Here is a 22,987-nt window from a genome sequence, read left to right on the forward strand (position 1 = left end):
TTATTTCAGCTGCTCAATTCATTATGTGAAACGGACTTACTGATCTCCTGTAATGTTCTTGTTCTTGGGCTTTTAGTTGTTAGGCTTGGAATGTGAACATTTGAAAAACAGTTGAAAAACCCAAGTGCCTAATTGGATGTGAAACACCGCAATGTTTGTCAAATCACATAGAATTTCATATTAGCAAGACTCTTCATCACTCTGCAACATATTTGATCCACTTTACATCACACATTATTTACAAAGCGATGATCTCTGAGCATCTGCGGAGCTTTACAACATGGTGTAAAGTGACTGTGTTCATGAAAAAAGTCGTTTTAACTTTGGCTGTGGTTAGAGCATGACAAAAGCTTTGAACCACCCTCTTCTAACGCCCTCTATTATTTTTATGTGAGCTAAGTTTTTCCACTTAGCGGGTGTTTTTCCTGCTGCACATCTTGTCTCCCTCCTTTTTCGCTCACACCCTCTCCCCTCATCACCTCTGCCTCTCATCACAGCTCTGCTGTTGGCGTTGGATCAGGACCTGCAAAAACAAGTTGAGTCAACTCTCATGTCCAATTAGTTGGATACTTTTTTGAGCTTTGCCCTTGAAAGAGAAAGCAAAGTACCTGGGATCATCTTTGCTTAGCTCTAAATCTTTTAATAAAATTGTCCATTTAGTTGCGTTTCATGGTCAGCTCTATGTAGGATTTACGGTTTTATTCTGAAGCCGTATAAATGTGTTGTGCAAATATTTCACAGATAAACATCACACGGCAATTATTTGTGTAAATCTGGTTAAAGCTGAAGCCAAAGTAAGTTGCCTGGTTTTAATGTGTCACTGCATAGTGACCAGAAAGAAAATCTCTAAAGGGTAGATGTATATACCTTAACTCTATTGTTTCCATGGCAATGAAATCACACTGAAGCAGAGCGTTTTACCACAGGATACTGACATGGACCACACATGCTGCCTTCTCATACCGTGCCTTCCACCCATCTATTAAGTGTGTTTGATGTCTCTCCAGGTAATAGGTGGGTGCTTGTCTTTAATGGTGCATTGTTACAGCAGCGATGGAAGGATCAGTTTCAAACCTGGAATGATCAGGAACTTCACCTGCATCCCTTGACACTCCCTACTTTGTGCCTTTTAATCGAAGTGTGCGTGCTTTGTGTTATTGGTGGGTGGGCAGAAGTAGGAAGCGTTAACTAGACATCAAAGTGTGAATGAAGAGGCTTTTAAGTTGAACATCTTAAACTGATCAAGTTATTGAACTACACTGACTTGCAAAAGTGTTCGAACCCCTCAAAACTTTTTCACACCGTCACGTTATGGCCACAAAATGATTTTGCTGAGCAGCAATAGGTTTGGTTTGGCTATTAATAACTAAATGTTGAAGGCAATTAATAAGGAAATTTGTCATTTAGATCAGAATTAACATATCTAATTCTCAGGTAGATAATTGTCAAATACTGTAGTACGGTCTCAGTTGTTGCTTATGCCTTCCTAATATGACTGAGGTATTAAATAACTATAGATGAAAGGACAAGTCCAACACTGACGTCACTTTTTTTTTTTGTCACTTTTTGCAGTTTTGTCACTTCCAGATTGCTGACCCTTAGTACAATTTAAAATATTGTGTGGCTCAGTTTGCAGCTGCAATGAACTGTTTCCTTTCTTCAATTGATGAACGAAACAGGGCTCCACGAGGTGTTTAAAACACTGAATGTTGTTTTATAACCTGCTTTAAACTTCTCCACCACTTTCTCTCTGACCTGCCTGCTGTGTTTGGTTTCCATGACGCCACTTCCTCGCTCATGTTTTCTACCGCTGAGAGCTCCAGAGAACAGCTGGAACGCAGGTGGACTTTGTTTAGTAATTAGATAGCATCTGAAGGCTAACACTGGCTTTTATTGGGGAGTATAAGGGCAAGGACGCCAAATACAAATGCATGGCACCGTTTTCAGATTCTAATTCCAGAAAATGATTTGAAAATACTTTATTGTTACAATGTGTTGCTCTGTCACACATAAGTCCAACAAAATCCATTAAAGTTGGCTGTAACGTGACACAACGTGAAAAAGTTTAGGGCTGTGGATGCTTTAGCAAGATTCTGTATACTGCCAGTGAGCTACAGTCAGCTGCTGAGCTAGACACCCGGAGCCCCTCATCAGGAATCGCTGGTAATCCCTCGATTTCTCCCTCCTTCCCCCTCTTTTCTCCTCCCACCCCCTCCACCCGTTCTCTCCATCCCTCCGCGTTCCTGCGAGGACGTATGCGCAACGGAGCGGAGCCGCTTCATCTCCTGAAGCCGAACCCAGGCAGCGTCTCGGCGGACTCGGTCGGAGTGTTGCTCCCTGCCTCCCGGAGAGCTTCGTCCTCTCCGTCCCTCTCTCTCTCTGAAAAGCAGACCGCGCGCCAGGTGTCATGACGCACCAAAAAAACTGGCGCGTGTCCGAACTTCTTCCCTCAAGTCTGCCGCGTGCGCACATCGCTTGAAGTCGGGCCCTCGCTCCCTCTCGTGCGCGGATCAATCCAAATGAGAGCGTGTACGTCAGCCCCGGGCCCGTTTGTCATCTCCGTCCCGCTGTCACAGCTGATGATGTAATTGTTTCTCCTCCAGATGGATCCGCGCTCCGCTGCTCCTCCTGCGTCACTTTTCTCTCGGAGTGAAAAGAGTCGCTGCAGAATGTGCCTCTGAAACTTGGACCGCTGACAGGAAACCACCACATGAGGACATTTTACGCTTCAACTCCTGCTAAACTTGATCAACTTTCCTTAACAGGAGCGCGCGCTCGTTTGATGCATTGTGTTCTCGAGGAGAGAGATGGAGAGGAACCATCTGTATCTGGGGTCATTTGGTACGATCTAGTGGATGTATGGAGGAGAGCAGCCCGAGGATGACCGGCGGAACCCGGGAGGCTCCGGTGAACATCTCCCCGGCGGTGGCTGCCCACGCAGAGGGCGAGGAGATCGAGGTTTTGGAGAGTACCGACGTCCTTCCCGTAGCTCCAGAAGAAGTAGTAAGTCTGCACAGTATGCTTAGACTCACATCTGTAATGTCAGAAACCCCGGTGTCCGTTAATTGGATTATATAAAGTGCAAATTAAACTCTGAAAGACGCTCTTATGACATGACTGAACTGTTGGAATATTGTTTCTTGGCATAGGCTTATAAGAATTTATTCATTTTCAGACAGACTTGCTGTAAAACTGCTGCATTTCTTTTAATATTAAGACCATTAGATAAATTAATTTTTTTTTGTGTGTGTGGTGGTGTGCATCATTTTCAAACAGGTGCGCCAGCCATCTTTGGCACCTGAGTTTTTCTTCCTTCCTTCTCACTTTCACCTTCACTTGCTCTTCTCTTGTCTTTGTTTTTCCTGTCTCAGCAATGGAAATCTTTGTTTGACCAGGTAAGGAATGCAAAGTTCAAGTGATCTGCATGCTTTACTTGTCTGGTGTGTGTGTGTTTGTGTGTAACCTCTAACCTATGCAAGCAAAAGTACCCCTTGGACCTTGCAACTACAAGCTTAAATGTATTTCATTACATAATATGCATTTCAAAATGTCTCACACCACACTTTGCAGATTTTACTTGTGTCTCTGATACCCAATATAAAATTCTGACCAACAAATTGCCTTCAGAAGACGTCTAATTCATTGATAGAATCCTAATGTCTTCTCAACATTAATCCAGCTGTTCTGTTCTGTTAGCGAACAAACAGCATCATGAAGACCAAGGAGCAGCAAACAGGCCATGGATAAGGTTGTAGAAGTTTAAAGCAGGGTTAGATTGAAGGACAACAACCCTAAACATGGATCCAAAATTGCAATGAAATGGTTTTGATCAAAGATTTACATGTTTTACAATGGTCCAGTCAAAGTCCAGAACCTAAATTCAGCAGACAATGTGTGACTTGAAAATGTATTTCAACCTGACTAGGAGTAAGCTAGACACAAGTGAATAGACATTTCAGGTTTTTAGATATGCAAAGCTGGAAGTGACATACCAGCAGAGTTGAAGTGACAGATTTTCTAGCAGATTATTGACTTTTAGGTATGAATTCAAGTTCACATAATAATTTTCTAAATTTTACTCTCATCAATTTAGAAAAACAATTTTTTTTGTTTCATTAGATTGTGTGCTACTTTGTGTTGGTCTTTTTACTTAAAATCCAAATAAAACATGCAATGTTTGTGTTATAATGTCTTAATATGAAGGGTTCAAGGAGTATGACCACTATTGCACTGTAACAGATGATGTTGCTTCAGAAAAGTTATATCTACATATCTAAAGAACAAAAAACAATGTGACGAGTTATTTATTTGCATTTCAGGGCATTATAATAGACAAGAACACAAGATAGGAGATACTCTTTATGTTACATGAGCTTTAACTTCAAAGTGTATTGTCCAACATGAAGTGGAAAGATTTTACAATAACTAAAAACTCAATGTATTCATACACCTTAAACCATTCCACTGAAGCTTCTTTGTATGCCAAACTTTATCTATATGGAAAGCAAGTGCGAATATGGAAGTACCAGTTTCTCATTTAGGCTGATTAATCGATTGTATTTTTAGATTGAAATGTTGCCAAGGCCAGCTCTAAATCCCTCGCCTGCTGGGTAGCAATCATGGCACAACATGCAACAAGGCCACATCTCTGTCAAAGCCAGGAGGATCAGAGTGGGAGGACGCTGGGGGCCGAGGGTGTGTCGCTCGCTCACAGTGACCCCATAATGCCATTAGGACGACATATAATACTGGATGCATTGATCTATGAGTCAGGCCTGCCTTGTAAGAGACACATGACAGCATGCAGATGCACGCAAACAGCCAAGAAACCCCAGGAGAAGAGAAACAGAAACCAAATGATCACGCAAGCAGCCAGCTGAACTGACAGACGGCAAACGAGCCCCCCACTGTCACACACACACACACACTTATTTATGCACAACTATCACTGTGTGGGCCTGCTGCAGCACCTGCCTGGCCTGAGATGGGGCCCCCTACTTTCTGCTGAGGGTAATTATATGTATTAATGTGTGTGTGTGTGTTTCAGTGTATGAGTCTGTGTGTGCAGAGGTTGGGTGGGATGTCCTGCGTTGCATCTGAGGCTCGTGTCAGGCTCACTCTTCCAGGGGTATACGGAGGTCCCCCTGGGATTATGTTGTGACTGCGTGCGTGTGTGTGTGTTGGTGAGGGAGAGTTTTCTATGGACGGCCATTGAATGGGCCCCCTCAAGCCGCCATCTTTATGCGTGCCGAACGGCTTTGAGTTTCCTCAAGTGGGCGTTGGCCCAAAACAAAACGCGGGTTTGTCCAAATGGCGAGGTCGCTGGCCGCTCTGGCAGCTACAAATGTCCTTTCTCTTCTTTTGCTCTCTGTTCCTCCTCCTCACTCACAATGACTTGCTCCATTTGTCAAGGGGCCGACCTTGGCGACTCCCCGCTGCTGTGAAGCGACAGGAGGAATGATCACCAGGATCATTCAGTTCCTGAACATCAGGAAAAGCAAGGGTTTTTTTCTTTTATTTTGTTTTTTCCCATCCATCCTGGAAACTTGTGTTTGTGCAAAAAAGATGAATGATTCTGAAATAAAGAGCAAGGCTGGAGATTTAAGATGACGTATGGACACTGAAAAGATTATTAATTTATGTAAGTTTATTCTGATTGGATAGATTTCGTATTTGGCCATATAATTAGATTTCAGTAAGACTGACATAATACCTCTGCTTCTCTTACATTTTATTTTCATTTGATTGTCTGAGTTTGGATAAAGATATGAACCAAGAAGGGGTTTTTTTGTTGTTGCAACTTTTAATTACTGAAATTGAAAATGGCATAAAGCATGAGCACATTCAATGAAAATGTCAGTGACTCTTAAGAACAAGTGACATTAATTCTTCCTTTCAGTTTGTTGGTATCTGATGCAGAAATTATTTCAAGGTGCCTTCTTTCAGTCAGCTTTCCTGCACTGAACAGCAACATGTGGGGCATCAGTGTATTTCATGCTGTGTGCATTCTGAGAACAGCTCTACCCTTTTCTTTGCATCTCATTTAAAGGACTTACATCTGCATTAATGGTACGATGGAAAATGTTAGTGGTTTTGAAACCGTAATATTCCGTATCCATGGCCGTTACCCTGTTCACGGAAATATCCCGGGAAAGCATTAAATATACTCCTGCAAAGAATCTTTTACTGGCAATCTCAGGTGGCGACAATAAATGTTATGGATCTATACTTCCCGTTCAGATCCACAACATTTCTGTCTTTTTACAATCGTAAAACGTCAGGACATGAAATACGGCAGAGAGAGAGAGAGAGGCAGATGAGAGAAACATTTGCCGCAAACATCTTGAGGTCAGGAGCTGAACCCAAGAAGGTTGCATCAAGGACAAAAAGCCTCTTTATGTGGGGTGCGCCGCCCTAATGCTACCCCATGCTCCACCGCTGAAGCTCTGCTTTTTAAAGGTGAAGGCTGTTCAGAGTGTCCTCAGAAAGCTGGATGGAAGATGTGTATTATTTAATCATCCTATTTTTTTTGTCACCGGCAGCCAATTTTTCTGATTGGTTGACAGTGAAATGAATCAATCTGCTCTGCTCTTCAAGCAAGTGGACAATATTTTAACAAAGCAGAGTCCTTCCTGCTGTGGAGGACTCTGTTGCAAGTTCAGAAGGTGTTTATGCTAAATGAGTGTAATAATTATTGAATGAAAGTGAGAAAAACATTCTAAAATGTGCTATTTTTTTGTAGCACTGATTCTGTTTGGGGGTCCATGGGAAGGAAAAGCTTGAAAGCCCCAAGTCTAGAGCAAATTCATTCCTCAAATATGATCGCAGCAACATTAGCAGAATTCTGGCATTTTGACAAGAGATTCATTTATCACAATAAAATGTGGAAAATGTGTTGCTCTGTGAATACTTTATGGATGCACTGAATGTGCTCTACAAAAAAAACAAAACCCTCTTTAATTGGCAAATATTCTGCAAATAATTTGGAGATACGATCCACAGAAAAATCTGCGACTGTGTGAATCTGCGAGTACTGAACTGCATATAGACAGAGATCCAGTGCATTATGTTAAAATATAATAATAAGTGCAACACATTGTGTAAAAACCACCAGCCGTCCTGCACCTTAACGCTGTAAATATGTAGCCAGTTCATGTGACTCAGCTGGCAGTTTGATTTGTATACAAAACCTTTGCCTTCATATCGTTTTCAGTGACTCCCGTGGGGCTGAATTTTATTTGAGTTTCAAAGCGTCACAGGCTGAAATGGAAATGCTGTGTCGCTGTGTTCTGTCTCCCCCTTCTCTCCTCTCTCCTGTCCCTGGAGAGGATTTTGTTGCTGTGTAAGTGCTTCCCTCCTCTGAGGAGTGCAAACCTCAATGCTTCGATTCATGTTCCCCATCTCCTGAAACAAACAAGAAGAGTAAGCACAGAAACAGACAACGTCTAATGAAGCTGGGGAGATGTAGTCAATGAGGGAGCTGATGTCTGTCCTCCACACACACACGCACAGACACACACACACACACAAATCTGGAAAGGCTGGAGCTGTTGTGAGCTTGTTCAAAGATAATGGCATTATCACAAGCAAGGAACAGGTTCTTTTTTAGATTCTACCTTCTCTGTCGGCTTACTCACTGCATCACTCTTATGACACAACGTTCACCCAATTTCTAGAGGCTATCACACTTTAGAGTCAGATTTAATTTTTTTTTTTTCATGATCAGCAAGTTTATACCAGAATGTAAAATGAGTAGACGGCCTTATGTTTTGCTCCCTGGGAGACAACATCTGATGAGTTTCCCTGCCTGACTGTGACGAAGACAGTTAATTAAGGAATGTTTGACAAGATTTCTTTGTCCCATCTGCTTCTCGTGTTCACGGGTGAAGGGTTTTGTCAAAACCACGTCTTGCTGTTTGCAGTCTGCAGTAGGAGTTATTTAAGAAAGCATTTAAGCTTCACTTGGGGAAGTCGGCTGCCTCAGAGTTTGAATTGGTTCTATTTTAGTCTAGAGATGCACCGAGATGCAGTGGTGACTGGAACCAAACGATCTCAGCTGGATTAGATCTGACCGATAACCAGGAAAGACAAATGTCCAACCTTTTTCTGATCACTTGACATACCACTGAGGAACTTCCTGGTTACTGCTAAACAGAGCACTCTTCAGTGTGGAAATTGTTACTGAAGAAAGACAACTTATACTCATTTCCATTGTGAAGTTTATTATTATTATTAATTGGAATGAAGACAGGAAATTTTTATTTGGATATCATTTAACTCATTGACTTTGACGTCAAAGCAGTTGGTTATTGTTGAGAAGTTATTTAACTTGTTTGGAAATTTGTCTGTAATTCTGCAATAATATCTTGTCCAGATTGTTCTTTATTTTTTGTTTGTTTTTATTGTTTTGTTTGATAACTGCTGTTTTAAAGCCTAGGGGGGAAATATTTGATAAGAGGGAATGCTTTTAGTATTTGAATCAGATCAAACGCAATGACAGGCAAAACTTTCTTAAGGAAAGTTGTTAAGATGTCAAGACAACAGATAGCAGCTGTTAGCAGATAACAGGGAGCTCCTCTGTTTATCTCTTCACCGTCTCAGTCTTTGTGACAGGAGAGAAATGCTGGCAGCGTCTTGGAGATCTCATTGTTAGATAGGAATCTAGACTGTTGTTTACGAATACTACTGCTAACCACACTGTCCATAAGCTCTTTAAGTAACACTGTAGGCTTTTATCTTTGCTTTTCCTCTGGAGGAAGCCCTGTTTTTCTACAACACACACAGTGTGACATTGCTGCTGCTTCTAAGATAAATATTTGATGACAAGACAGGAAGGCAAGCGGAAATACTTTGGACATTGTTAATTATATTCTTAAAGAAAACTGGAATTCAGTTTTGGAAGGTTTACAAAATCTGTTTTGTGCCAAGATTTTATTTATTTATTTATTTTTTGTTAATTCTTAAAAACTACCAGCTACTAGCCTGTCTGGTTGTGGGCTCAATCGCCATCTGTGTGTTTGCATCTCTATGTGCCCCCAGCTGCCTTTCTGCTGACAGCCTGCTCCCAACGCCACCTTGAAATCCCCTCAGACATTTGCCCCCAGGAGCTTAGAGATTAAACACTTTCACATGGCTGCATACTTTCAATGAAAGTGTTTCCCTTTTCATTTCTTGGTCGGTGGCATATAAAAAACACCAAAAAAACATTGTATGCCACCTAGAATGACCCTTTAGGCCACACATATAAATGTTTTGCTGCTATTTTACTAATGTTGCCTGGAAGAACATACTCAGTTGCTTCTTGTACTGTATGATTTACAGTCATCGCTACAACGAATGTAAACTGTATTTTATTTGTGCTAAATCTCTTGTAGTCTAGCTGGTAGAGCCTTACGGTCTTCAATTTGTCTCGAAAGGGAGGATTCACCTCCCAGGTAGCTGCTATTTGACGGGTAAGTGGGGAGCTGCAGCTGCGTTTAGCCGTGCGTGTAGGGAGACGATGTCTCGCTGCGCCCTGTCAGCTTTACCCATGCTGCAGACAAAGCCATGCAGAAAGTGAGATCATGGAGAGCAGCCCGGGACGCTGATTGTAGTTTTCTTTTGACTCTGTAAGGGGATGTCTTTTCCTTTGCCTTCACCTCCAGACAACCTGAAACTGAAGGCTTTAAATGTCAAAGGACCTCAAACATTGTTGAAAAAAATAAAGGAGAAAAGGCGTGTTTTTGTGTTTTGGAGTGAGAACAAAGTTTATTTGTTTTGATTATATGTACTTATATAAATGTAAGAGATAAAACCCACCAAAAGCACTGATGTTTCTCCTTAGCTTGGTGGCTAGCAGTTTTCTCACAGCTCCTAGATTAAAATTTGTGTGGAGGTTGCCTGTTCTCTCTCTCTGTGAATAGTGTATAGATTCTCTCCAGTTACTCCAATTTCCTTCCAAAGTCCTAAAACATTTACATTAGATTTATTGGCAAATCTAAATGCTTCTTAATCTTTCAACTTACCAACAAAGAGTTCAACCTTCGAGTTCTTTAGTCCTTTCCAGCTCAGCACAGAACCAGTTTTTCCAGTGCCGGTGCTTTAACGGTGTAAACAGTACAACAGGTGCTAACAAACCACTTCAGCTCTGGAACTGGTTTTGTGGAAAGCCCCCCCCCCCTCCCTAAAACAAGAAGCTTGAAACTTTCACTGCAAGCTTATTAAAGAAGCTTGCAGAGCATAACATCTGCTCTGTGATGATGTTGTCAAAATACCAGATGAAATTGTGCTCAATTTTGATCAAACTTTTTTTTAATTGTAAACAAACTATCAGGCAAATTTGCATTAAAATAGTTTGTTTAAATATTGCTTACAAAGCAACAAGGTAGGTAACCCCATGGATTTTTCATTGGCTTGCATTGGGTACAAAGTGTTTTCTTTTAATTCATTTACTTTGCAACGTGTAGATTCAACCAGAAACATCTGGTCAAATGGTAAGGAGAATGATTTACCTTTCATCAGAGCAATATGTTTCAAATTAGGGAATCGGTGAGGTGCATTATTTTTCAGCAACGGGCCCTCGTCTCTCTTTTATCTACATTATTTTAATACGCCGATGTAATTATCAGCCTAATTGCCACTGACACACACACAGATGGTGGGTTCACTGTTTGCTGACCTGCTCTTCCAGAGCTCCGTCAGCGACTGACACCAGCTGAGCCTTGGCGATGACTCAACAATAAACACTTTGAGGCATCACTGAGCTGCGTATTATTAATTTAGGATGATAACGGTATTTATGAGTTTGGAATTACACCACGCCTCATTCTGTCCTGAGCTACCTGGGCCGCGCTGCAATGGAACAACAGCCAGAACCTTAAAGATTTTCTTGGAAAGATATGATCAGAGCTCATCTTCCCCCAGCTCCCCTCCCGCCCTCCTGCATCTCCCCTCCCCGGCTCTAAATAGATTCTCTTAATGAAAGGCACAGTTCCAGTTGGCAGAGTGTGAAAACAGTCTCTGCCGAAGTAAAAATAGCTGCTGGATCTGTTGATCTGTAAGTGGCAGCAGCGAGAAGATGTGGTCGTTTATCTGTAATTGGTTGCAGAATGCATAAAGCATATAGCAGCCATAGCATGAAATCTGGATGACTCTGCGGTGTGGTAACACCCATATGTGCATACATGCGAGTGCGTGTGTGTGTGTGTTTACATGCCATTATGAGCAACGTAGTGAGGATATTTAAGGAGGTTGGGTTAAGACTGTATCCCTTTATGAAATAATTCTAGTTTAAATAGGAATGTCTTCTTCTTATTCTCCAACGTTTGTTTCCCTTCAGGTTTGACTCCTGTTGAAAAATATAAAACGCTTTGATTTTATGCTGGCTGTGACCTCTTTTCTCACCCAAGCCAAGCTGATTGAAGCCTGTTTGGTTTTAGTTTAACTAAAGAGCCAGTGTGCAGTGTTGCTTTACACATGTCTACGTTCAGTTAGCTAAACCAAAAGAAAAACAGAAACATATTTTCTGCTCATTTTCCAGAGTGTTACCGTCAGTTCCTTTTGCTCCATGCTTATTTTTAATGTTACAACAAACCAAGAATTATATTGCACAATCAATAATTCAGAAGGTTTGTGTCTACTGTTCGGTGTAATTATTTTTGATTGCTTCTGCGTTGGTGTGATGTAGTTGATGTACAATGTACTGGAATGAGTTGCAAAGATATTTATGAGGCGCTAGGACTCAAGAGAACCACCATGGAATTTATTGTCCATTCTTCATTGATGTGATTCAGAAAGTAACAAAAGAACCGATAACTATATATAACTACATAAAAAGCACTGCAGGCCTCACTTGCCTCAGTGAAGGTCTTAGAGAACAAGGCAAAAACTGCATCAGTCGGACAGTTTCAAGCCAAAACCACGGCTGACTGAAAAGTAAGGATGGGCGATATGGACTTTTATGGAATTTTATCACAATATTTATTGATGCAATTGTGACAATGATAAAACTGGTTTTAAAAAAAATTACTTCTTTTTTGGGTAACTGGTTGTGACTGCATGGTGCAGCATCATGGTGCCACAAGCACAAATACTGATCTTGAAAAACATTCCCAGTTGAAATGGGTGTTTTCTGGACACCGTTTCCTGAAAGGAGTGTGATTTATATCGCTAAACTGCACACAGTAGCTGCATTTAGTAACATTTTTGATCATCAAAGATGGAGGTGGTGTGATGGTCTGACTGCTTTGTTGCTTCAGAACCTGTTGCCGTAATTTTTAATATGATGACTCATCATAAAATGCTGACAGGAAATGCTCTGCCATCAGTTTGGGAACCTTAAGGTGAATCTCACTTGGGTTATGCTGAACGACGATGATCCTAGGCTCACATTTTACTTCTAAACGGCTGAAAAGTTGAAGGTTTTTCAGTGGCCTTGTCTGGATTATTGCGCTGCTTTACCATGACATTTAACGGGGTGTTTATGCTGAAAAACGTGCAGTGTTACTAAATTACATAATTCTGTTCTGTTTTCCCTCCAGAACAGCTAAACTCTTTGAGACAGACAGGATGGTGACAACCAAAACACAGAAAAACTTCCAGGGCATACTCCCCCAGTGCTAGATATGCTTTGGAACATATTTTACTGGATTCATATTTTAAATCATTTACCTGTTTGCAGCCGAGCGTCTCATTATGTGCTCAGCTGTCGGTTAAGCATTATTTTAAACAAACTGTTCCTCTAGTGTCTCCTTGTTTACTCCTCCGCCTTCTTATCTCCCTTGAGTAGTTGTGGCAGACAGTTTTGTAGACGAGCGAATGGCAGGAATGCACAATTCAAAGGTAATGGCATTTTTCACTGCTTCCTATACACCCACGCCAAAGCTGAATGCATTCTGCTTTTTCTGGATGCCTTTTTCACACTTTGACATCTTTATTTGTTTTGGAGAGAATGTTATATCTGTGAAATCTGCTCACAGTACAAAATCTCAACTGCTCATCGGGTGTGTCTTGTAGATATTTAGTCACTGTCCAGTCCCCTGACTGTTTTGCTGTTGTGATGGGGAACCTTTGCAGGTTCTGCCTGACAGGCTCAAGGTGAGCGACAGTGCTTAGCTTTCACCCAGATCCCCGCTCCCTATCTGTCCCCTCTGTGTCATCTTACAGGACGCTGCAGCCAGAGCCAGCAAGCTGGGCCAAAGTGCTGAAGTGGCCAGCTGTGAGAAGGACAAAGCCACATTACACGATGCACAAAGGAAAGCAGTGAAAATGAATGTCATATTGGGTTTTTGCTTCTCTGCTGGGATGTTTTACCAACTTTTGCTGCAGTGCTTTTCTCGGTGTACTTTCATAAAAGACATAAAAGAAAGAATTAATTACACTGCAGTGGCATGAAAGCAAGACCAGATGTTATATTTATGATTATTTAATGAAGTTTTTGAATGTTAACTTCCCATCTCCCATTTTCCCATTTATAAAACTTTGACTTGTCAAAAACCAATTTAGGTGGTTCCAATTTTTCTTTAAATGCAATGATTAACAGCATAAAAAAATATAATATTCAGAGCCTGTTATCATCTTAGCCTTCAGTGCTTCATTAGTGTTAGTGCCATTAACATGTCTTTTAGTTTATGTTGTCTGGCAGGTTTTGTTTTGGTGTTCATATAGATCTGTTCCCTTGACGATTAAAATCAGCATTTAATAATTGCCGTCTGTATTTACTTAGGTTAGGTTTTTTATGACATATACAAGTTTTGATGATGTGAAACATTTAAGTATAAGAAGCAAAAACGGTAGAACCAGTTTTTCCGCAGCACTGTACCTAAGGCAGTCCTTGGTTTTTAACCCTAAAATGTTGTGGCATTTTTGGTATCACAGCAAAAATACATTTGACATGTCAGTTTTGAAAGGGATACTTTCTTTACTTTACTTTGCTTTAAAATTCAGTACCTCAGTTTGGAGTTAGTCCCAGCACTAAATCCTTCAACACCCCTTGCTCCCAAATTGAAACTCACTCTGGAAAACTCATTTTGACCTTTTCCATTTGAGTCCAAGGAGGACAAGGACTGCTGCTACACAAGGCTCCGAAAAATGTTGTGATTGAATGTACGGTAGCTGTGAAGTCAGAAATGATTCATTTTCAGACTTTGTCTTATTGTCTTAATACAGCCATGTTGGATTTGTTCTGGCACAGAATCATAACTACACAATTGTTCTGTGGAATTTCATGGTTTGGGCATAAGAAGGCAAATAGTTGTTTCTAGAAAAATGAAATATTTGAACGAGCAATTACTATTGGTGTCTAATCTAAAATGGCATATTACATAACTGTAAATGAAACGGATTGTCTCCAAATATTATTCCAAAACCTTTTTGGAATGATTTGAATACACTATTAGATTCTAGGCTACTAATTGTGTATTTCTCTCTTTTTTTTTTATTTGATTTTCTTGTTTCTTGAAGTTTACTTTGCATGTTTTTTTTTATTTCAGAAAACATGTAACCATTCCTCTCAGTGTTGATGGCAATGCCTTTCAAGCAGACAAGTCTGCCCGGCGCCTTGGAGACCTGTTTGCAGCAGGGTTGTAAAAGGCTTATTTATTGCTGCAATTTGGTGAAAAAAAAAAACTGGACTTCTGGTGCTCTCAGATTTTACCAGCAGTGGGTAGAGCAGCCAGAATTTGTACCCTTCTTACTAAATGCTACTATATTACTAAAGAGCAGCATTAAAATTACCAATATAAGAGTACCATTACTTTTAAATTAATATTGCTCAAGTTCAACTTAAAAGTATGGTGGAGTAAAACTGTATCTAGAAGTAAATTCCCATTAAAATGTTTTCTGAGTGAGTGAATAAGTAAATATAACCGATCGCCACCTCTGGATTCTACGGTTCTGTTATAACATTGTGGTTGATCTCAGTTTAGTTCAAGTTAATTTACAGTCCATTGAATCACAATTACATGTTTAGCATTCAGTCAAAAAGAAAATTTGAATTAATACTTAGAAACTCAAACACAATCTGACAGAAACAGTTTGTTAATGTTCTCCATGAAACATCTTTGTTGGCGCCTTTAATCAATTCACAAGAATCTTTCAAAAGTGTTGCTAAAAAATGTAAAAATTATAATTTTGCTGTAAAATTGTAGAAAAACACATGACGTGCTACAATTTGGCTTGCAGTAAATAAATGTATTTATGTCTTTCTGCTTTAGCATCATAACCAACATAGACCTCCAGATAATGAGCCATCTGTTCAGCTACTGGAAAAATGTTTACAATATTTAATATTTCCATCTCGCCAACAAAGTTTTATCAAAGAAGGTCTTCTCTCTGGCTGACCTATACTCTTTTGGCACTGAAGCAACTAAGAGTTTCTTGGCCTTTTATGCTGCAATAAGCAGAAAGTTTCACCAAAGGTATTACAGGTTTAGAAATGCATACTACTTAAATAATCAACTAATCTAATATTTATTGCAGTGCAGGCAGTTCTTTGAGAAATGCACATTGTGTAATGTGATATTGCACCTACAACAAATTTGTCGTGTATTTTGCAAACCAAAGGTGCTTTTTCCACCGAAGAAATTCCAGTTTTCTTTGCTTGGTAACAGTTCTTTTCCCTGAATGCAGGTCAGTTTATTCACCAACTGAATTTATAAACAATAGGTTTTATAACCCCCAATTTGTGTTTCTAAATCCTGACTCAAGCAATATGTAGGGGTGGCTGTTCTTGTTGGAAGCAGCTGTCACCTGCAATCAGAAGGTTGTGGATCCTGTTACATCTTAAGAGTTAATGAGCAAAACAGAATATTAGGAACTATGTGGATGTTAATTTGCACATACTGTTGATCTGTAGTCTAAGCACAGAAGTTTGGTTCTCTGAGAGATCTCAGAGAACCAAATATTAAATGTAGCTGAACTTTTATTTGGACCTTACAAACATGCAAAGAAGGCTTCTAGTTGCATTAAAGCCACTTGCAGCAGCATCTCTGCATCAGCAATCACACAGCGGTGAGATTGCTGATTCATTGTGTACGCAGGCTGCAGGGTATAACCTCTCCCTGACACACTCACACGCTTTACTGTTACTGCCTTATTTAGATTATAGTGTTGAAGTCCGGTGTAAAACATACAAAAAAAATTTATGCACATTGCAAAAACCAGCAATAAGGATGGAACAAAATGTTTGGTCTCCTGAAATCACAACTTATGAAATGTGTGGATTTTGTGGAGTTTAGAACTGCACAGATGATGTTCAAAGCTCAGAACAACATGCTTCCAAAAATATTCACATTTATTTAAGAATAGAGAGGGAAGGTCTGACCTGAGATGACAATGTAATTTAAAGCAACCATGTGTTTGCAGCATGCTTATCTCAGGCTGTGGAGTGATTTTATTTTTTTTTTGCAATGAGAAATTTTGTTGGGGAATTGTGATAAAATGTAAGTGAATAAATAAATTTAAAAAATCATAAAATATTTTCATCGTATTGCCGATCTGTAGGTTGAGTCCATTTAACTGTCACTGATAAGAATTATGCTTAACCTCAAACAAATTCACACTAACCTTTTTTATTTCAGCCATCTCTTCTGGAAGTTAACCTGAATTTAAATGCAAACTTTAAAAGCATGCATGTAAAGCTCGCTGATGGGAGGTAAAAAAAATCGAAACTTTCCCCAAAATTAAATCTTCATAAACGGCAAATTCGATTCATCGATAAAATCAATTTATGTCCCAGTCCTAATTGAAACCATTAAAAGTAATGATTTGTAATTCAGTGGACCCACCACACTTGTTTAGCTTCCTGATCTGTCTTTTCTGGATGTCAGGTTTTCCTCAGCTGCAAAAATGTTGTGTGAAACTACTCCTCTCTCCCCTTACCTTAAAAGGAAACAGGCGCTGATCTTAAAGAGCAGGGATTGTTTATTTATTTCTTGCCGCTCTCTGAGGATTATGGAAACAGGATTACGAAGTGGAAGCTGCCCTGATGGGAGTTTTCACCACTGAAAAGGGATCATTGGACAGCTGACTGGCTCACTGCCTGATTAAAATGCTTGCGAAAACATCCAGCATGCTATATTGTCTCAAAAGAGCCCAGATTTGGAAATATTAATAAGATCTACATTGCTTTTTGTAGGGGACACTAAAACAGATGGCAACTTTAAAAATGTTTCTTAGTAGCCCATAAGCTCCCCCATCCTCAGCCGAGCCTTTTGTACTGACCCTTTTCTTTTTTTTCCCCTTTCTTTTGGAGATTTTAAGTCTGCAGCCTCCCCTTAGGGCAGCACAACCTCGAGTCCATTTCCCAACTATTACAGATCATAAATCTCTGTGGTGAATGGAGCTGTGGCCGTCGGTGGAGCCAGGGTTTGATGGTGTTGTTAGGGGAGCTGACCTGAGGGCAAGCCTATGGCAGAAGAAGAGACTGAATGGGAGAAGGGGAAAAAAATAGACGGCATGAGGATGGCTCATTAAACAAATGTTTCTTTCTGCGTTTTGTTCCCTGTCGTTCTCTAAGAAGAGCTGCTGCATGTGTGAAGCAGCTAAGAGATGTTTGACCGAGGGTCTGTCCTGTTGTTAATGGGGGGTTCTCACCTCGATGTAAAGGGGAGGTTCTGGGGAGAAAAAGGTCACAGACTTCTTTCTTTGTCTCTGTTCTGACCTGCCGTTGCCCTGTGCGCTGGGTCCTCGGCTTTACGTCTGCTTTTATGACAAGTTTGACTTGTTTGGTTTGTTTCTTGTGACTTTTTTAACACATTGTTCTTGGTGAAAGAGCTCAAGCATAGTCAGACTGGATGCAAAGTGTTTGTGAACATACATTTTCTTGCCTTGGAACTTTTGGATTTAGGTTCGGCCTTTGGGCCATTCTAACGCAATGTGTGCCAATCAGAATCAGATCTACAGCCAGTGTAGATCTGGCTGTAAGTTAACTGTTGCTGTCGTGCTGGAAGTGCCACTGTTGATATTCCACTTTACTCCTTAAATAGTCTGGTCTGTTAATTCACCATAACTTAGGGCCACACTTTGTGCTCCAGTGGCTCGCTTAGCTGCAGGGATGGATTCAGAGACTTCTCTGCTGTTTGAGATTAATATATGTAGATGCACTCTCTCTCTCTGCTGCACACAGTTTGTCCTTTCCTGATCATTTTGATGACCTTCTCTGCAGACTCTACACAGACGAGACTGCCATCCATGTAGAAATCACTATTTATCAATCTGGCAGTTTCAGGAAATTCATTTTCATATTGGGCAACAGAGTACTTCATTCATATTTCGCGTAGGCAGGGGATGATTCAAAAGACAATTAGTCCAAAAAGATCAACCTTTATGCAGTAATCTGTGGGCTCTGTGCTTGGATCGCTGTTCTTCCACCATAAAATATGTGGGTAGTGTCTATCTTCCTTGTTTATATGGAACTTCTGGAACATTTTCTCATCATCGCAGGTAACAGCGATTGTGTTTTTGTGAAATCTGCAGGATATTCTGTCCAGCCCATTTGTGAAATTAGATCAAGTTACTAAGCATTGACTGAGATTGGTGTCAGATTGGCAGAGCAATCAATCACAACTCTAATTTTGTCTGGCTTTCTTGGGTGATAAGCCCAAACCACAACGTCTTTGTGGTTTGGGCTGACTTTTTAACCATCTCTGCTTCACCATCCTGAAAGACACCTTACGTAAATTTAATGTAATCGCTCTTAAATTTGAGATTTCTCTTTCAGGCGCCTGTTTTCAGGACATGGTTTAAAGGGAAATGGTATTTCCAGATTGCCTGAATCTTTTTTGTGTTTTGCTTTGTGAGGAAATTATGTGAACTTTGGCTCATCTTGAGATATGCTCCTTTCTTCAGTGTTTGTCTCTAAAAGTTTTGATTACAGGGGCAGATGTCAGTAAGGGAAGTACAATGGCACAACACTGTGACCTCTTTGGATTTAGTGCAAGAAGAGCTTCCAACAATGCTCCATCTGTTTTAATGGCATGCGGCTCATCGTCTCACCCTGTGATTAGATGTCATGGCACTAGAGCTCCAGAGCAATCATATCCTTTTAGGGGTCTAACTTCACAGCCCATAAGATCTGGTATTTTCTGTGCTGTTCAGATGTAATAATTTATTTGATATAAACTGATGGTAGTCTTATCAACTGCTGTTGGAGCATTACCTGAATCTGCCTCAGTACGCTCTCAGTCTTGCAGGGATCACTTGAAGATCCCTTTCATCTTCCACTCTTTTAAGCTCGCGTCATGTGCACCAATGGCCTCCTCCATCTTTATTTCAGCCTGTTGTGCTGCACATTCTGCCCTTTTTGCTTTGATACTTGATTGTTCTGATGTACAGCTGGAGTGGTGACTACAAACGGTGCATTTGGAGATCTTTTTTTTTGTCTTCACTCACTCTTACTTTCATTAATCTCATTGAATCTGCTGTCACTGCTGTGCATGAATCAATCTTTTTTCTGATCTGAAAGTAGATTGAGCTAAATTATGTTGCATTTGTTCATAATGTTTCTTTTGCTTGTATCCCAAGCCCTTCAGCTTCCTCCATCATATGACTCGAGTCTTGATCATTTCATTCACTCTTGAGTGGTTTGTGTTGCTTTGAGTTGTTCCTTCCAACTTTGATATACTTTGTTGAATTTATCCTCCATTTCACAAATCTTTTGTTGCTTATGTTCCCGCAACTTTGAGTCTTAACTTTCTTTCTTTCACTTGATGAACTTCTCTTCAGAAGTATTTGGTTCAAGTTCAGCCATAATTGTCTTATTATTGTTTGTGTGAGTTTGTAATGTGAGCAACAGTCCAAAAAATGTTTAGTTTCAGTTCAGTCCAAGAATAAGTATGAGCTGAACACAAGTTCCCCTTCAGAACGCGTATGGATAAATATCTAACATTCATAATTGCACTGTCAGCAACAAGGGAAAGAATAAATCTGTTAAACCAAGTAAATTTAACTTCTGTCTTTAAATCTGCAAATGTACAATAATGTTTGTGGAGCAAAATCAAACCTGCTCCTGCCTGTATAACCATTATCATAACAAAGCGACTACCATGAAAAGAAAAGAGGAGCGAGGAACCGCAAATTGGTATCAAAAGAGCATTTGTTCACTCAGGTTTCTTTTTACTTCCACTTACAGATATACATTACTTTATGTTGGTCCCTCATGTTCCAATGAAATACATTGAAGTTTGTGGAGTATTTTGACAAAAGCTAAAAAAGGTTTAGCCTGTTTTTCGTTTGGACTCGGACTTGTTTTCTTCAGTGCGTCTCGGAGCCGAGTCCTGGTTGCAGCCATTTGTGTCTGATTGTGTTTCTGCGTGCACGGTTTCTCTGCCATGGACGCATTCATGAGCAGCGACAGGGGGTAAAGTGTTTATTTGAACACATGCTGGAGAGCCTGCTGAGGGAACTTTCAGCTGTCTACTGCAATCCCCTCTGCTCCTGGAGACACCCTGGGGACACCGCAGCTCCCTGTGTCCCATTTAGTCTGTGTCCTGACCCACTCTCAGTCCATCAGCCAATCTGTCCTCTTCCACTTTTTCTCCGTCAGACACGATCAATCCAGGTCAGCTTTAAAAGTTGCCAAACATAACTTTTGGGTTCTTTAGCATTCACTTTTTCAATGTTCTGTTTTAAAAAGTTTTTCAACCAGAATGTGGTTGAAAAACTTTCAAGTAGAAGATGTGATCTCCATATCTATCATACAAAAACATCTGGGGGTTCTCTGAGGGTGCCTGAGAGAACCCTCAGAGAACCCTCAGAGAATGGGGCTACATGCTGCTATTCATGGGGCTACATGAATAGCAGCATGTTGCTGCTATTCTTTTGATTGTCATAATCTTAATTCCTTAAGATTTAGGTATATATATAGCTATACAAAATGGATATGTGATGGTATGCACCCATCACATATCCATTTATACTCATATGTCAAAGTGAAGTTTCTCTCGTAAACGCCAAACATTTGTTAGCTGCTGAGCTCATCTGGCATTTTAATGAGAATCTGTCACTATGTTTGAGGCTCTTATTTTGAAGTAAGAAAGGAAGTAGTTCTTCTGTTGCCCTGTGATGTTGAAGATATTGGCTAATTAAACTGCTTTTTGGACTGGTTAACTTCAGCCGGTTACAAACACGCAAGAAAGCCTCCAGAACTATTGAATTGTTTTAAGTGGTCGCATATTGGAGCTTAAATATTATTGGAGGCGGTGAGAATGAGGAGGCCAGGTGGTCTCCGAGAAGAAACTGGACCCTTTTCCCTCCTTTGTCTTTGAGAGTTAGAAAGAAATCAGAAAAAGAATGGAAGACTTTGTTGTGCCTGGGGTTTTTGAGAATGTGATAAGATCCAGGAATGTGACATGCTGAATAGGGAACCAGAGTTTAAGGGAGCTATAGCATGCTGACCAGGGGAAATAAACGAACACAATCACCCAAGGTAAGCACAGTTCATAGGAAAAATACCTAAGTAGAATAGGAACCACCTCTATATTAACCCCAAAGCTCGTGTTGTTGGGTAAGATGCTTCACCCGCTTCGCCTGCTGGTGGTCAGAGGACCCTGTGTTCTCACTTCTGTCTGTCTGCTCCAGGACAGCTGTGGGTACAATGTAGCTTACCAACAGTGTGTGCATGAAAGGGTGAATGGCTGAATATATTGTAATGCATTTTGGAGTCCTCTGGACTTGATGTAGTGCAGGGTGTTTACCATTTTAATCTGTGAAATGTGACTTCTTTTGAAAACATTTTATTTTAACCACAACTGGTGGGGGTGTTAACTTGCAACTAACAATACAGGACTTGTAAGCAACAACACCTAAGGCCTAGACAAAGCATGTTTTATCTTGATGCTCCATTGAGAAATCCCTGTTCTTTTCTGTCTGGTAAACCATTAAGCCAAAGAAGGAACAGGGCAGTAAACCTGAACTTGTGGAGAGGAAATAGGATTGTGTGCAAAAACAGTGCATAGAGTCTGTGACTGGGTTTAATGAAAGTGTCAGGAACGTAGAGTGTGTGTGCATTCCCAGGTGGTGCTGGGTAGCAGATCTCAGCTGTCTGTGGACCTAGCTGCTGTGATATGGTGGGAATTACTAGAGATCCTGATTGAGCAGAGGCAGAATGAGCCAGCGCTTGATCAAGTGTGTTGATACCGTGTTGCCTAGAAACATTTAATTTGAATTAGGGTGCTCCTAGGCACCTTTTAGTTATGTGGAGATAAGTGTCCTTATTAAGATTATGTGCCTATGAGGCTGAATAGCTGTGTGTATCAACCCTTCGTAAGACAAACGGGAGGAGAAAAAAAGATGCGAGTATTAATTACTGCAGACGGTGGGATCCTTGCACAGGTTGCACATTTCACACTTTCAGCAGAAAGTAGAGTTGGGTCGGATTTGCTCAGACACAGAAAAGCAAAGGTTGCAGAGCATATTAACTGTAAGAATACAATTTCAAATAAGAATGCATGCTAAACTACAAAGCAAAAACAGTTTTATTTATATAAGCACTAGAGATGTGCCGATCAGGTTTTTTCCTGCCGATGCAGATTCCGATCACCCATGAGGGCCGATCACCGATACCGATTACATAATTATTTTTTTAAATCAAAAGCACAACCGGTTACATTATGTGGAAAAAGGAACCATGAATTCACCTTAATTTAGACAAAAATGTGTTTTTAATAAAATTTTTCAAGAAAAAAACTAAACTAAACAGGCATTGTGCAAATTGTACTGCTATCAGTAATACTATCTTTAACAGACTGAAAACATATGAAGGCTCTGAAGAGGCTAAATAATGCAAAGAGTCATAATAAAACCTCTCAACATTGCCAAAAAAATTCAAGTATAAAACTTAACATTCAAAGGCAAATACGGGTTCCATTACAATAAACAATCCAGAGTTACTGAATGAAAACTTCTTGATAGCATGGCGGCTAGCTGATTACTGCTAGTTCTGAGTGGCTGTTTCTGACTGAGCGGAGTAATTATGCAGAACAGGGAGAAGATCGATTATTTTTTTAGAGAT

General features: G+C 40.3%; 1 protein-coding gene across 3 annotated transcripts in view; it reads left to right on the top strand.

Moving 5' to 3' along the window:
• Positions 1-2,037: 2,037 nt before the first annotated feature.
• rhbdl3 (rhomboid, veinlet-like 3 (Drosophila)) overlaps positions 2,038-22,987 on the top strand; it is a 56,207-nt gene continuing 35,257 nt past the window's right edge. The window contains exons 1-3 of one of the 3 annotated variants that reach the window (XM_081609807.1): positions 2,038-2,163; positions 2,766-3,003; positions 3,372-3,395. In XM_081609807.1, coding sequence (XP_081465933.1) covers positions 2,860-3,003; positions 3,372-3,395 — 168 coding nt within the window. In that variant the 5' untranslated portion in view covers positions 2,038-2,163; positions 2,766-2,859. The other 2 variants (XM_008414911.3, XM_017307230.2) reach the window with 2 other exon arrangements.

This window comes from Poecilia reticulata, chromosome 1 (assembly GCF_904066995.2).
Source record: "Poecilia reticulata chromosome 1, P_reticulata-male-v2, whole genome shotgun sequence".
Classification (NCBI taxonomy): Eukaryota; Metazoa; Chordata; class Actinopteri; order Cyprinodontiformes; family Poeciliidae; genus Poecilia; species Poecilia reticulata.